At 43.6% G+C, this 15,767-nt stretch overlaps 1 protein-coding gene across 1 annotated transcript in view; it reads right to left on the bottom strand.

The window, feature by feature from the left end:
• LOC307245889 (rho-related GTP-binding protein RhoN-like) overlaps positions 1-11,284 on the bottom strand; it is a 31,374-nt gene extending 20,090 nt beyond the window's left edge. The window contains exons 1-2 of the mRNA XM_080021615.1: positions 11,076-11,284; positions 9,917-10,004 (exon numbers count right to left, since the gene is read on the bottom strand). Of these exons, the coding sequence (XP_079877741.1) occupies positions 9,917-10,004; positions 11,076-11,180 (193 nt within the window). The 5' untranslated portion in view covers positions 11,181-11,284. The remainder of the gene's footprint in view (positions 1-9,916; positions 10,005-11,075) is intronic.
• Positions 11,285-15,767: the final 4,483 nt, after the last annotated feature.

Raw genomic sequence — 15,767 nt, 5'->3', positions numbered from 1 at the left:
ACACCCCAGCCTGTCTGTAGTCTGTATATCAGCTTTTCACAATGACCTACCCCGAAACTTCCAGCGACGTCAACGACCCTTCGCCCTCATGCTACTCTCTTTGATTCTTATCTTTTCACAGTACCCACAGCAGCATGAAAGGTGGGGTGTAAGAGAGCGACTAAGAGAGCGTACCCGTTATGCACGGTGAGTCAAATTAAATACATCTAAAATTACAACGGGTTTTTTTCGCTTTGTTTGGACACGCACACGCACGCGCACACCCCTGAAAGCACACAATTCACGGCGAGCGAGTGGACGTGTTGATGACTGGCATGCCCACAGCCACGGTGGGCTCATTATGCATGGAGTGTAGCTGCTTCATGCTCTTTTCTGCTTGATATTTATGTATATATAAATATACATTTATGTATGTATATGTGTGTATATGTATATATATAAAGGTATATATGTGTGTGTGTATATGCATGTACTGTATGTGTGTGTGTGTGTGTGTGTGTGTGTGTGTGTGTGTGTGTGTGTGTGTGTGTGTGTGTGTATATGTATGTGTGTATATATATGTATATATATGTGTATGTGTATATATATATAAACGGTATACATATATATATATATATATGTCAAATTCACAGTTTGCATTAAAAAACATCACATTTTTATGTTTAGATGTTTACTTGTCATAAAGAAACAAGATGTATCGCTGAAACAACTCAGCTTTTTAAGATGCTGGAAGGTGTATTTCCCCATTTTCACAGGAGCTAGGCTAGCTGATCCCATCTGCCGCCATGCGTTGAGCTATCACAATAAGCATACCGCCCATCATCAGTTTTTGTCCTGGACACACAGACATTGACATTGGTATCGACCGTCTCGTGTGAATCTGGGCAAGAAAGACACAGATATACAACCCGAGTATATCTGTGCTTTGTGTGTGTATGAGGGCGATTGGAGAACTTCCTTGGATGTGTCTGTGCTTCCTGGACCCCGGGGAGCAGCAGCTCACCCAGGGAATCGATTTTCAATGATTCTGCTGCTTACTAAAAGTCTCTCCTCCCCCCCAAAAAAAGTGCTTTAAAGCAGCTGTGTGACCTTTTTTTTTTTACCTTAAAATAACAGCTTCAGAATCATTTTGATGGTACCTTGACTTGTAATATGGAGAATGGCACCTCTTTCATTCCCTCCCACCCCCCAAATGCCTGTTCTTTCACTATGTAACTTCTGTTTTCGGGTACGAAATCGCTGGAAAAGTGTGTTACGCTTGACGGCACTACGTCACTTCCCTGATGCTTGGCTCCGGTAATTACCGTTTAATGCCTGGTAAAACTTATATGAAAAAAAAACAACATATTAAACATAAGTTAGAAGCTTGCGTTTAATAATGCTTATAACAAAACATAGCCGCCTCCACTTCCCCATCGGGGCGGACGAGGCGAGCCCAGTGGTGCGCCCGGCACCCGCACGTCAGCCGGCCCTCACTTTCATTGCGCTGCGGGGTTTGCTTCACCCTCTATGCCTATGTAGGATGCATTCTATGCTTCCTACTGAAAGGGCTGTCCCTAGGCTGCTTTAATAAAAATGCTTTCCTATCTAGGACAGACAAAAATGATGTAAACGTGTAAATGTTTAAATTATTATGCCATTGACTTTTTTTTTAATAACAAACTTATTCCCATCCCAATAACAAGTGTGTGTGTGTGTGTGTGTGTGTGTGTGTGTGTGTGTGTGTGTGTGTGTGTGTGTGTGTGTGTGTGTGTGTGTGTGTGTGTGTGTTTGTGTGTTACACAGGAAAGAAAACATGGCCGTCCACTGAAAGCTGCCAAATAATTTATGGTTGCAACGTTTCGGTCACATAGACCTTCATCGAGCATTTTAGCCTTCTGCTGCGTTACACACACACACACATTGTAGACATCGCCAATGGTGCTTGGACTAAAAACCCACTTACCCACAGCCATGGGCACTTCCACCAGTGGTCTCTCACACACACACACACACACACACACACACACACACACACACACACACACACACACACACACACACACACACACACACACACACACACACACACACACACACACACACACACTAATTTGTACTCTTTACTGATTTCTGACATTGAGCTGTATGCCACTTACACACACTTTCACTGATACTCTCTCACACACACACACACACACACACACACACACATTTAAAGCACATCTGGCTGGGCTTTCAAGGATCCGCTGTTCGATCGGGGTCATGAAAGCTGCTCATAAATAAACGATGGACTGCTGGAGGAATCCGTCCACCTGCAGCAGGTTTTTAGGAGCCATGCAAACGCTGTGATTTGGTCGTCCATTACGCACGGAGACGATTAATCGACGATTTATGGTATTGATTTGATTACATTTAAATATATGTTTCTGGGGCATCCCAAAATGGTTTGAGTTCCAGCGATGAGAAACAATGTTATAACTATCATTGTCAACACTGTGCTACATTACAGATAAATTAAAAACCTAATAACCAATCAACCTTTCAAATATAAATTCCATTTACAAGCGCTGCGGGCACCAACCGAGCCGCCTGTTAATTACACCCCTAAAACATTATATCCATTAAACGTATTAGGCCCTATTATTATTTTATTAATGTACACATTTAAATTGCACTGCAAACGACTTTGCACTATGATGTGGCGTACGGATGATTGTTTTCCCGGTGTGGGTTTGTCGCTGGAAATCCGGGATCCGGGACGGGGAACCTTTATTTTTGTTAAGATTTGTTTCAAATTAAAAGCCCTCTAGCATTATTGGTTTTTAGGTTAATTTAGACTCCATTCAGGCTGAGGTCCCGAATGGAGAGAATTTAATTTTTTCCGACGAAGACTCTTCTCGTTGACTAATGTTTGGTTGGCTATTTAGGTGCAGCGCTAGTAAATACCCAGATTAAGCTCAAAACTCGGGTGAAGGTAATAATGTGTTGAAAGTGTTTACATGCGTTTGGAATAATGTGATTACCGAAAAACCCGAGTTTACGCGGCGCGGGGCGTAGTCGTGTTAGAACAACAATCGATACAACAGAACAACATAGAGATAAAACCCTGATGCCTCCATCAGTCCCTCCAGGAAATCACAATTTTTCCTTTCAAACAATTTAAAACAAATCCAACCTATGAAATCTTCATTTTTTTCAAAAACAATTTTCCACATTTTCCACATTTAAAGGCAAAATGGACGGTAAAGCTGAAACTCGTCGTGTGTGTGTGTGTGTGTGTGTGTGTGTGTGTGCGCGCGCGTGTGTGTGTGTGTGTGTGCGTGCGTGCGCGCGTGTAGATAATGTTCCTCTTACAGCATCATTCTGTCTCGCCCTGTGAGGACTCTCTCCCCCTGGGGCGGACGCAGCTCGGGGCGGCTCAGCTTCTCTGTCCGCTCTGCTCTAGGTTTCCAGCGTGACGCCACAGGTCGAGCAGGTTTTTCTGTTCATTCTCCCCTCAAAGGTCAGGGGTCAACACGTCTCACGCCAGCTTTCAGAAGACCCCGTGTCTGCAACAGGAGCCTTCAGAACGCGACGCCGCTTTCCGGGTCTTGATCGACTCGTCAAGAACCACATCTCAAAAAAAAACAAAAACAAGAGCCGAAATCTTTCCTCCCTAGGAAAAGTCGTCACCTTCAGAGTGAAATATGTTCTGCTGGAGTGCAGCCTTGCCATTTCGATCTCGGAACACAAAAGCTGACTTCCATTCTTAATTCATTATCAAGTGGAATTGCTGCTCGTGTGTCATGCCGCTAGTGACAGAGTCGCGAAGAAAGCGGGCGAACGACTGTTTTGTCAGAGTGACTCCGCAGTCGAGAATCATTTCAAATATCGGTTTCGCTACGAACGAATGTTTGCAAGTCGTGCGGCACAACAGCCTCCCAGCAGTTTGCCTGCAAAGTTCAACGCTAAAATGTTGCCCAGTGCGTCATCAGGTTTAGGAATGACTGAATGGAGAAAAATGGCTTGCATGTAACGTGCTATATTGGAATGAAAACGACTAGCCAGCAAGCGCACCGCTGTCGTCAAATAAACTCTCACTCTCAAGCGGCTGAAAAACTCTCAACTCTCAAATTCCCTCACTGTTCCTTCCTCTCGTGCAAGTCGGTCGTTTATTCTTTCTTTCTCCGCGCTTGTCAAAAGCGAGACCCGAGCTGCTTGGACAAACCGAACGCCACGACATGAGGCGCAGTAGTCCTCCATCACCGACCTCACCGTCTATTTACACTTGTTCTGTGAGAACAAGTTACCTATTTCACATTCAAATTTCAATATGAGTTCAATTTTATACCTTTTCATACATCTCGTTTTATGTTTGAGATTACTTTAAAAATATAACAACTGAATTGCACTCTGAGAGACACACTGAGTCTGAACCGTCTGAGACAGTCAGGGAGTCAATAGTCATGTTCGAGGCGAGACCCAAAAAACACAACCCTGCTCCAAACAAGTGTGATGTGAGAGGTGACACATAATTCATATTTTTGCATTGAAATATAGTGTCGGTCAAAATGTTGAATTCCTCTAAAGTTGCCTAAGCACGCAAGTTAAGTAAAAATACCTCAAGACCCTACGTGATTTACACCACTCGCTTACTTTCCACCCCGATAGTAAAATGAGATAAAATAACACTTGTTGTTTTGTTTTCTATTTTATTTTATTTCAATCTACTTATTTTTTACTTTCTGTGAAGCACTTTTATTTGCATCTCCTGTAAGAATTGTGCTTTGATAAAATGGATCCACTTAAAATGAATACTTGAGCATATTCCATTATAATAATAACAATTATAATAATAAAAATAATAGCGCTCCATCCGCTGCGTGCCCTCTGCCACTGTCGTGTCAAGAACACAAAACAAACTGCTGCGTTTCTGTTTTCCACCATATTTGTTCCTAAAAAAAAAAGGGGGAAAAAAGCCTTTTGTTCTGTTTCTGCGTCCGTGCTGCGGTTCTCCTGCTTCCACACACACAGCGCGGCAGCAAACAACAATGGCCGCTGATCATTTATCCCAGTCCGTCTGGATGAAGCATGTGGTCACATGTTGATGGGGAAATGCACACACACACACGCACGCACGCACGCACACACACACACACACACACACACACACACACACACACACACACACACACACACACAACAAGTCGGTGATGGTGTGAGTATTAGTGAAAGAGAGCAGAAGTATACTATCACACTGGTGATAGTATGTGTGTGTGTGTGTGTGTGTGTGTGTGTGTGTGTGTGTGTGTGCGCGTGTGTGTGTGTGTGTGTGCGTGTGTGTGTGTGTGTGTGTGTGTGTGTGTGTGTTGTGTGTGCGCATGCCATTCAGGCATTCTTGCATAAACAGGCTTTCTTAAGAATTAATATGGGAGAAGTTGCTCATACACATGTTTACAGACAAACACACAGATACAGGTGTCAGGGTATAGGTGCTTTTAGCAGTAGGTACTTTGTTGCGTTCAAATTATGATGAATCACTTTTAGAGCAGCGTTTCCAAACTCTTTTCTTCCTCTGCACACTCTTTACAATGTATTAATCCCACTATGCTGTTAACCACTAAAAGCATCAGAAACATGTACAAAGATGCTTGTTGTTATTATGGCCAACTGATAGTGAGTGATGTGAGGCCTCGTGAAAGGACGTCAGGAACCGAATCTCAAGAAATGATCCAACCTTGCAACACAAGAATTTCCATTCTTTAATTATTTTTTTACGTGGAAATGGAAAACAGTGGTTGAAAAACCACAGTTTATAGGGTCATCTGGAAAAACCTTCGAAAACAAGATTAGTTGGGATTATGTTCACTTAAAATGGCACTTAAAATAAAAAATATACTCCTAATAAAATAATTCTGATAAAAGAACGACATTAATGTCTCCTTATGAAGACACTAAATTATGAGGACGGAATCGTGAATTAAATTCAAACTGTTGTCAAGGAGATACATATGAAATGTTTTTTTTTATTTAAAAACGGCGTTAAGGAGGAAAACAAATATGTTCTGATGATCCTAATCTCGTCTTAATGCTGCTGTAGGGTATGACAGATGTGTTGGTGTCACTTTTAAACCGCGTATGCGCGCGCACACACACACACACACACACACACACACACACACACACACACACACACACACACACACACACACACACACACACACACACACACACGCCAGCTCCCCATTATCTCCTTACTTAGTCATTAGTGAGAAGGCCAGCGCTCGGGGGTCTGAAAATTCGGATGTCAGTGCCAGAGCACCTGTCCATCCGGAGAATGGCCCCTGGGGGCCACCTCCCCAAAATATCTGTGATTCCAGAAATCTTTGTAAAACGGTTGTGGAGTTTATCTCCAGACCCGTTCTGCATTCCTCCTTGGTTGTGTTTCAAATTGGGTTACACCCCCGGACAATTTGGTTATTGAAACAGTGAGGGTCCAGTGGTGGAAAGTAACTAAGTACTAGTACTTTGTTACTGCCCCTACAATAAGTACATTTTCATTAAGATTAGGTTTATTTTTATTTTTTTCGTTTTCTCCTCAAATACTAATTGTTCACTTTAAATCATTAATTCCCAAATGTATGTAAATCACTTTCAGCTGCAAATCTTGTTTGAAAGCTGCTATGCAAATAAAGTTTATTATTATTATTACAAATAGTTTTTTACTATATTTATTCAAATATATTCGTATATTCTTTCACGACCACTACATTTCAATCTATTTTTATTTACATTTCTAAAACAGTCATGTTAGTTCAATTTAAAATAATCTGGATATACTATGTGTATATCCTATTTTGAGTGCATATTTTTTGATTTTTTAGTATTTCTCTTTAATTTGCTGACAAAGGTTCAGTAGTACTTTCTGAAGTACTGTATTATAGTCTTATCTCTGTATGTATGTATGTATGTATGTATGTGTGTATATACTGTATATATATATATATATATATATATATCAGGACACTGGGTATTCCAAGTATTTTTACTTTTAATACTTTAAGTACATTTAAGAGCTACTACTTACAAACTTTTACTCAAGTAGAAATGTCAAACAGCCGACACATGGACACATGGTCCCAGGATGTTTTCGTTTCTCCAAACAAAACCAATAAAAATATATATATTTTTTTATTGTGGATATATTTATTTTTATTTTATTTTCCAACGTTTGCTAATTGAATTTAACTAAAATTCCCCGCGTGCCATGTCTCCCACAAGCTTGGAGCACGGCAAGGAAAGTCGGAAAGAGCTTTTAAATGAGGCCTTGTAAATATAATACGAGTGAAGATTCGGCAACATGATTGCTCATTTCCCGCCTCAAATTTGTTCAGAAACAGATTTGGGTGGACGGATGAGGTGAAATCAGTGCTAGTTTACGGACTAAATACAACAGAACCCGCAACTTGTGCTCAAACGCCACTGGCGCGCAGAACTCGGGGCCTCAGGAGGGTGGCGCCATCCACTGAAACAGCAGGACGGTTCAGAGGCATGTTAGAATGGCTGGAGTGCATCATTTGGGTAGTATTTTCAGCAAAAAAAACATGTTTTGGAGGACCTCAGAGACCTACAGTATATTTTCTTGTTAAAAAGGAGCATAATAGGTCCCCTTTAATGGAGTTACCTCCTGCCCGCTCTTTTATTAAATCACCCCCATTCAGCACCGGCCTACGCCGAGCTTGCCGCCGTTATAAGCAACATTCGTAAAAAAACGCTGAATGACACGGCCGCCGTGCGCACAAAAATGCTTGCTTCATTTATTTATGTGTTGGAATAAAAAGAAGAAAAGGAACGACGGCCACCGTGTGAAAGTTGACTGGCGGAGTGTCAGCCGTGCCCGCCGCAGGGCTCTGCGTGTGAAAACAGACCATAATTGCTCTGGGTGTCATTCCGAATGAAAAGGTAGCCTGGCCCGACAGCGCAGTGCCCGAAACCAGTGTTTTTCAGCCGCTGTCGGGGAGGGGGATGTCAAATTACACTTAAAAATGATAATAATGGGAATTGGCTTTTGTGTTGCAAGATTAAAATAAAACTGCACGTTCCAGTCAGGATGCCGGCTCTGTGATGAGTCAAAATGGTTCCACTCTCTTTTTTTGATTCGGTTTCTTCACGTCACTCGGTTAAAAAAGAGCCGCTTGGGTTCCGGACTCTTTGCTCGTTTGATTCCGTTTGTTTGGCGCACGGGGTCGGAGGAGGGTCGGAGGAGTCGGTTCCCGCTCGAAACGCCGACGACTGAACGGAATTCGCGCGACCAATCGATGAGTTCTGAGTAGACAATTTATTTTGGTGGAGCGCAAAGAGTAAAGAGCAACTCAGTCACATTCAATATGAATTGTGCCAAACGCCTTGGTACTGTTTTGCCGTGGACTTTCATTTAGTCCTCAGTAGTTATTTTTAGTTTGTGAGTCAAAGTTGAACTCAATCGCCCACTTCTTTCTTGCGACCGACGAGTGACTCCAGACTCCGGAGTCATTTAAAGAGTTGTTCGCTACGAACGAATCGCATGTCTCGCCTCGCAAACTATTACCAGGCCATAATAACAATAATAAGCACAGTTCCACATGTTTACGATGTTTTCGGTGGTTATCAGGACAGCGGTTGAGTGCCCTGTGAGTATTTAGTTGTAAAAATGTGTGCGGCGGCAGAATAAAGGTTGGAAACATTGGTCCAAACAAAGCAGCAGCACAAGCCTCTGCAGCCTCCTGATCCGCACCTCGTCCAGCCTGTCTGTCTGTGTTTGGGGCCAACGGAATAGTGCACAATCGAGTTCCGCCCTGGTATGCATGTTAAAAGAAAAAAACGAATTTGAGGGCGTTGCATAAGTGGGGAATAACGTGAGAAAAGGCCTCGGGGCCAAGCAGCCGTCAGAAGGAAAGGGTGGCGTGAGTGAAAACACCTAAGTCAGGCCGAGGGGAGGCTCTTAATTTGAGTTTCACCAGATTAAACTAACCCACTTAGAGCTTTTTTGGAAGTCGCCCTCCGCATGCATAACCAAACGGCCGCTAATGATATTTTCTGCCTGGAACCGAGAAAACACAATTAAATGTTCCCACAGGGGGCTCATCCCGCCAATGCCGGTGAAAATTATACATTTCCGTTTGGCTGAGCTGTGTGAAGCTCATGCTCAGAGGGTCCAAGGGCGTCGATCCCAGAGGGAATGGATGGGTTCTAACCCCCACCGCAAATAATCAAAACTGTCCCCGCCCTGCCATAGTCATATCATGATGGAGGAAAAAAATATGAACTATCATAGGACATGAGAATATTGTTGGTTTTCTCGATTCAAACTCTATGCAATGGGAAAACAAAATGAAATGCCTTCAGGGACTTTGAAGATACCGAGATATGTGTTATCAGTGCTGTTGGCAGGGCCCTGCAGGCGGTAACTTTTTGGTAGATTTCTCACCAAATATTTTGAATTTAAAAACAAATAAACAAATAAATAAATGTATAAATATTAAATAAGATCTATGTGAAATGAAAACAAAAAATACAAAATAATAAAAAAAAAAAACAAAAAAAAACCTTTTATATATATATATATATATATATATATATATATATATATATATATATATATATACTGTATATAGTAATAAAAAAAACTAAAATGGTCATGGGTAATGTACATTGTGCGTGCTATTTGAAACAACAAGAGGACTAAAACTCGACTTCATGCCTGTATGGTCCTAATGACCCAGATATCTAAATTTGGTGGTTTTTTTATGAAGTGGATGATGTCATGCTGCTGCTGCGCTAGTTGGGATGCGTAGACTATAGATCGTGCTGTTTCGGCATCTTTTCCCCCCTTAAGATTCAGGGGAAACAATCGTTTCGGCAACAGTTCCCTCCGCCCCGCCTGGGTGACGTCAGGGTGGGCGGGGCCTCCTCTTACCTGAGGTGTCCCACATGTTCAGCTCGATCCTCTGCTTGTCGATCTCGAAGCTGGCCGTGTAGTTCTCAAACACCGTGGGAACGTAATTCTGGAATGTCAAATCAAAGCCAAACGTGTATGAGTCACACGTACAACAATAACAATAACAGGCCTAAATCCTCTAAACCCTATCGATCGTTCTGTACAGTCTTTGTACGTGTGCACTTAACAGGTGAGGTTCTGCTGTGAGCTCCCATAAATAATTACAAGAAGAACAATCTATAACCTGATGGTGTCTCTCAAATCGTTCCCCTATGGTCACTTTGGGGTACTGCAGGGGGTACTCCAAGAATAAAAATTAAAGTGTTAAAAAGATATTGGTTAGATATAATGTTTAAAAATAACACATAGGATGCACATACAGCACATAAGTTGTGTTTATTTTCTTTGTTTTTCTCCCAAATGCCAGTGAAGTCAACTCAGTTGAACATTGATTTAAAGAAAGTTTGAGAAACACCGGCCTATTCTGATCTTATAAAATAATCGATAAAATAATAATAGCGATAATAATTGTAATTATCTATAACAGCGGATAACAATCATAGCCAAACATATTAATAATAATCCCCTATAACCTATGAATAATCTATAAGCTATCTATCGATCTATTTTCTGATATCTAATGAGTAACCGATTCCCTCATCGATCTGATGTGATTAACTGTGTTAAACTGTGACAGATCGATCTTCGCAGGGCCTTGCCTCAAACCGAACCAAACCGAACCGTGCCGAGCCGTGCCGAGCCGCGCCGCGCGCACTTTCCACTTTCCATCACGCCACCCGTCACCTGCACCGAATACAGTTCCAGGAAATATCGGGTCTCTTAAAAAAAAACATTTCTATCCTTTCCGGGAAGTAGATTAAGTATTTTCTTATTTTCCTCCTCGTGGTTTCATGATGAACACTGATGACAAGTGTCGCACCGTGCGTAAAACTTATTGGGTGGACACCATGACGCACGTCTGTCTGTCTGTCTGTCTGTCTGTCTCTCTCTCTCCCTCTGTGTGCGTGTGTGTCCCTCTCTCTCTGAGTATCTCTCTCTCTGCCTCTCTTTCTGTCTGTCTCTTTCTGTCTGTCTCTCTCTCTCTCTCTCTCTCTCTCTGCGTGCCCCTCCCTCTCACCTCTGGATACGAGTCTTTGGCGAAGACGTGGAGCAGCGCCGTCTTCCCACACTGCGTGTCCCCCACCACCACCACCTTGCAGCGGCTCAGCGCCTTGCTCTCCATGGGGTCCCGGGTGTCCAGGTGGACCCGGTCAAATCTCCGTTTCGGGGTGTCAGAGAAATTAATAATAGTAATAATAATAATAATAGAAATAATAGTGATAATACTACCGCTAATAAAAAGTAAACAAAAGAAAGCGGGACGGGTGCGCTCCGTGCGTGGGGCTGCGTGAAAGTGATGCAGATTGGACCGGGCTCCACAACTCCCCGCACTGGGTTTTGGTCCTCCCCGTGGCCCCGCCCACAAGCTGCCCTGACAGCCAATCGGAGGCCGTCTAGGTGTGTGACGTCATACGCGAGGGCGGTCCGTCAGCATCACACCTGAGAGGATTAATTTTATCATTACTGTTGTTATTAATATTATCATTATTGTTATTATTATTATTATTATTATTATTATTATTGTTATTATTATTCTTATTATGACTGTTGTTATTATTATATTTAACTCTTTCTGACCCCCTCTCGCTATCTCCCTCCCTCTCTCCCCCTTCGTTCGCGTTCTCTCTATCTCCCCCTCTGTCCATCTCTCTATCTCTCTCTCTCTCTATCTCTCCCCCTTCTGTCCCCTCCTCTCTATCTCCCCCTCTGTCCATCTCTCTATCTCTCTCTCTCTTTCTCTCCCACTCTCTCTCTCTATCTCTCCCCCTTCTGTCCCCTCCTCTCTATCTCCCCCTTTGTCCATCTCTCTATCTCTCTCTCTCTCTTTCTCTCCCACTCTCTCTCTCCCTCTCTCTCTCTCTCTCCCCCTTCTGTCCCCTCCTCTCTATCGCCCCCTCTGTCCATCTCTCTATCTCTATCCCATTCTCTCCCCCGCTCTTTCTCACCTTCTCCCACTCTCTGAATCCCCCCTCTCCTCTCTTCCCCACCTCTCTCCGTCTCACTTTCTCTCCGGGCCCCACCCACTCCCTCCCTCCCTCCCTCTCTTTCTCTCTCTCCCCCCTGACTCTCTCCCTCCCTCTCCCTCTCTTTCTCTCTCTCTCCCTTCCTCTCCCTCGCTTTCTCTCTCTCTCTCCCCTTTTCTCTCCCCCTCTCTCTCTCCCCTTCTCACTCTCTCTATTTTCTCTCCATCTCTCCTCCCACCACCTTCTTGCACTCTGATATCAGCAATAATCGTGTGTGTGTGTGTGTGTGTGTGTGTGCGTGCCTGCCTGCGTGCGTGCGCGCGTGCGTGCGCGCGCGTGTGCGTGTGTGTGTGTGTGTGTGTGTGTGTGTGGTGTATTCTTTTCCAAGTCTCTAGCTCCATCTGCTGCCGAACACGGCATCACGCACCGGTGGAGGTGAGATTTCTCTGTGTTTAAAGATTTTTTTCAAAACACAATTACATTCCAACGTGATAAGAAATAATGAAGCCGTTTTAAGAGCCGTGGCACCACACCGTACGACTACACGTCTGTATCCAAAGTGAAGGTATCCTATTTGATTGTAAAAAGTGGATCTACAGATCCCTCTCAAATGGAAATATCAAGTGAAAGAGCTTGTAGGGCTGTAGGTATGTAAGGCTAAAGCAGAGAAAACTGGAGGATGTTCGGGGGTAAGAGAGTGAATGAGAAAGTCTCCCCGTTACGCGCAAGGCTTTTCTTTTTTTTTTCAACCGCACACACTGTTTTTTATTTGTTAATTTGTTTTCATTCGTTTTTGTGAACGGCGACGCACAGCGGTGCAGAGATTGCTTGTGAATTATTACTTTTTTTTTTTTTTACTTTTTTTTAATCCAGAGATTGCATCAGAGTGGCCATGGCCCCCTCGGCCACCCCTCGGTGGCAGTGGCGCCCCCAGCAGGGGGCCACCCCATAAGGGTGGCCAGGCGGCCCTTACTGTAGGCGACATAGGTGTCCGCCTAGGGCGCCATCTCAAGAGGGGGCAGCGAAACTGCGCCCAGAAAAAAAAAAAACCTCACTCACTCGATCGCCTAGGTGACTTTTGAAACAGGGATGGGATAGACAGTGGTTGAGAAACAGGCGGAGAGCGCTTCCGAAACCCCCTCTCCTTGGAGGTGTCCACCGACCACAGCTCTCACAGCCTCAGTCCTACCATGACTGCGGATTAGCTGTCATCATTGATCATCATTTGCCACGCCTTCTTGTGTTGATGAACTTGACCAACCATCTATCAGGTCTGGGGTAGGCCCCAGTGACCCCAGTCCACCCCCTAAAATCGCCACCCCTTGGCCGTGCCACTGGCAGGTGACTTTAAAGAGTCAAAAGTTTGGACTCCAAGTGAAAATCCTTAAGATCGACATGAATCAAAACAAAATAATAATATGGATTACCCCTCAAATGTACAAATCGCTGTCTTCCGTGCATCACAGTGTCACATTATGCCTTATTTTTTACCTGTCTCTCTGTGAAGAAGTAGAAAATGGAAATGTGACCTATACCATGTGACCATGCGCCCCTTCGCTGAACTTTCCATTTCCGTCCTTCAGCATTTTTTTGGCTTCCTCAGCAACCTCTCACTTCCTCTGCCTCCTCTCTGCCGACACGACACCAGCAGACACACGACACATCTTTTAAGGCTTCCAATCAGCATCAAGTTTCGTTGCATTCACATTGCACGAGCAACCCCCACCCCATTCGTTTCAGAGGGCGCTTGCACAATTACAAATGAAAACACCATGTGTTGATGTAAAATTATATATATCCATGTGTAATATGAAATGATAAGGATTGAAAGCGGGAAAGGGATTTCCATGGTATTATCTGGGTTTATTGACATCTGATAGCACCTGTTGCTTTTGTCCCCCAACAAGCTGCTGTTGTCCTGCTCCACCCCCGTCCAGTTTTACACGCGGGCCCGATCTCCGTGTTTCGTCGCTCACCACACCCTCTCCAGAGGAACAACCTGGTATCGAGATGGAAGGTTCGACTCCTTTTGTCAGAGTCGTTCGATTTGTCCTACTCTTGGTTCGTTCGACTCGGTGGGTTCGACGCGTGGCGGGTCGGATGAGTGGGTTCGGCTGTTGAGTGGTGAGTTGGGGATTCTCACAATAATAATACTGACACAACGGAACACTGAAAATGCTGCGGATCCCGGAAAATGCTGCATTGAGCCAAATTCTCTCAAAATTATTTTGGTGATTTAAGTGTGAATCCCAAAAATGATTTACTTCCGTCAAAATGATTTATCTGGAGGAATGCAAAACCGTAAATCCATCACAATGGTTATAATTATTATTATTATTATTATTATTATTATTATTATTATTATTTTAGTTAAAATTGTTTTTGCTCATGTTTTTATTATTTTTGATCTTCCTGGCATTTTTCGGGCTAAAAGTATCTGAAACACGCCAACCGCAGTACACACGGACACGGCTGAGGTCTCGTTGGAACCGGGACGGCCCGGACTTGTTGTGGCTCAGGTTTGATCGGCGTCGACGCACATATGGAGCAGAAACCATGGGAAAGCCGCTGCAAATTCACCGGAGGTTGAAGAACGCTGCCGTGCCTTGATTCGTTTTTGAGGAGCCGGGCGCTCTGTGACGTCATCATCCGACGTTACGTATGTGCGGTTCTCCGGGAGGCTCGTTCCTACTCCGAGGCTTGCGCTGTGTAGACCCTGGTGGCTTCGCGTGGTACTTGCGCTGTATCGTTGCGTGTTGTACAGTATTGTTTGCCACGACAGACTGGAGAAGCCGATGTGAACTGTGAGCCCCAAACCGTCGACGTGAAACGATGTTTCACGTGTTTTATGCCGGGATCAGACTACAAGATATTTTTGTGTGGTCTGACCCCGGCATTCAGAAACTCGGAAAATTGTAATACCTAGCTAATACGGCTAAACTGGACCCTCTATATTATTGCTTGCAGCTATATTTATTTTTATTATTATTATTATTATTATTATTAGTAGTAGTAGTAGAAGTAGTAGTAGTAGTAGTAGTAGTAGTAGAAGTAGTAGTACTAGTAGTGGTAGTAGTCATAGTAGTAGTGGTAGTACTAGTAGTAGTAATGGTGGTAGTAGTAGCAGCAGTAGTGGTAGTAGTGGTAGTAGTGGTGGTGGTAATAGTGATAGTAGTAGTGGTAGCTGTAGTGCTAGTAGTAGTGATAGCTGTAGTAGTAGTAGTAGTAGAAGTAGTCGTAGTAGTAGTAGTAGTAGTAGTAGTAGTAGTAATGGTAGTGGTAATAGTGGTAGAAGTAGCACTAGCATTATTATTATTAGTAGTAGTGCTAGTTGCAGTAGTAGTGGTGTTAGTAGTAGTAGTGGTGGTGGTGGTGGTAGTGGTAGTAGTAGTGGTGGTAGTAGTAGTTGTAGTAGTAGTAGTAGTAGAAGTGGTGGTGGTAGTAGTAGTAGTAGTATCAGTAGTGGTAGTAGTAGTAGTGGTGGTGGCGGTAGTAGTAGTAGTAGCAGTAGTGGTGTTGGTAGCAGTTGTGGAAGTGTAGTGGTAGTGTGGTGGTGGTGGTGGTAGTAGCAGTAGTAGCAGTAGTAGTGGCGGTGGTAGTAGTAGTGGTAGTGTAGTGGTAGCAGTAGTAATAGTAGTGGTAGTAGCAGTAGTAGTAGTAGCAGCAGAAGCAGCAGTAGTAGTAGTAGTAGTGTTGGTAGAAGTTGTAGTGGTGTTAGTAGTAGTGGTAGTGGTAGTAGTGGTAGA

The sequence above is a fragment of the Zeus faber genome (genome assembly GCF_960531495.2).
Source record: "Zeus faber genome assembly, chromosome: 20".
Lineage (NCBI taxonomy): Eukaryota > Metazoa > Chordata > Actinopteri > Zeiformes > Zeidae > Zeus > Zeus faber.
Note: the sequence above shows the minus strand (reverse complement) of the source record. Positions and strands in the feature narration are given on the sequence as shown.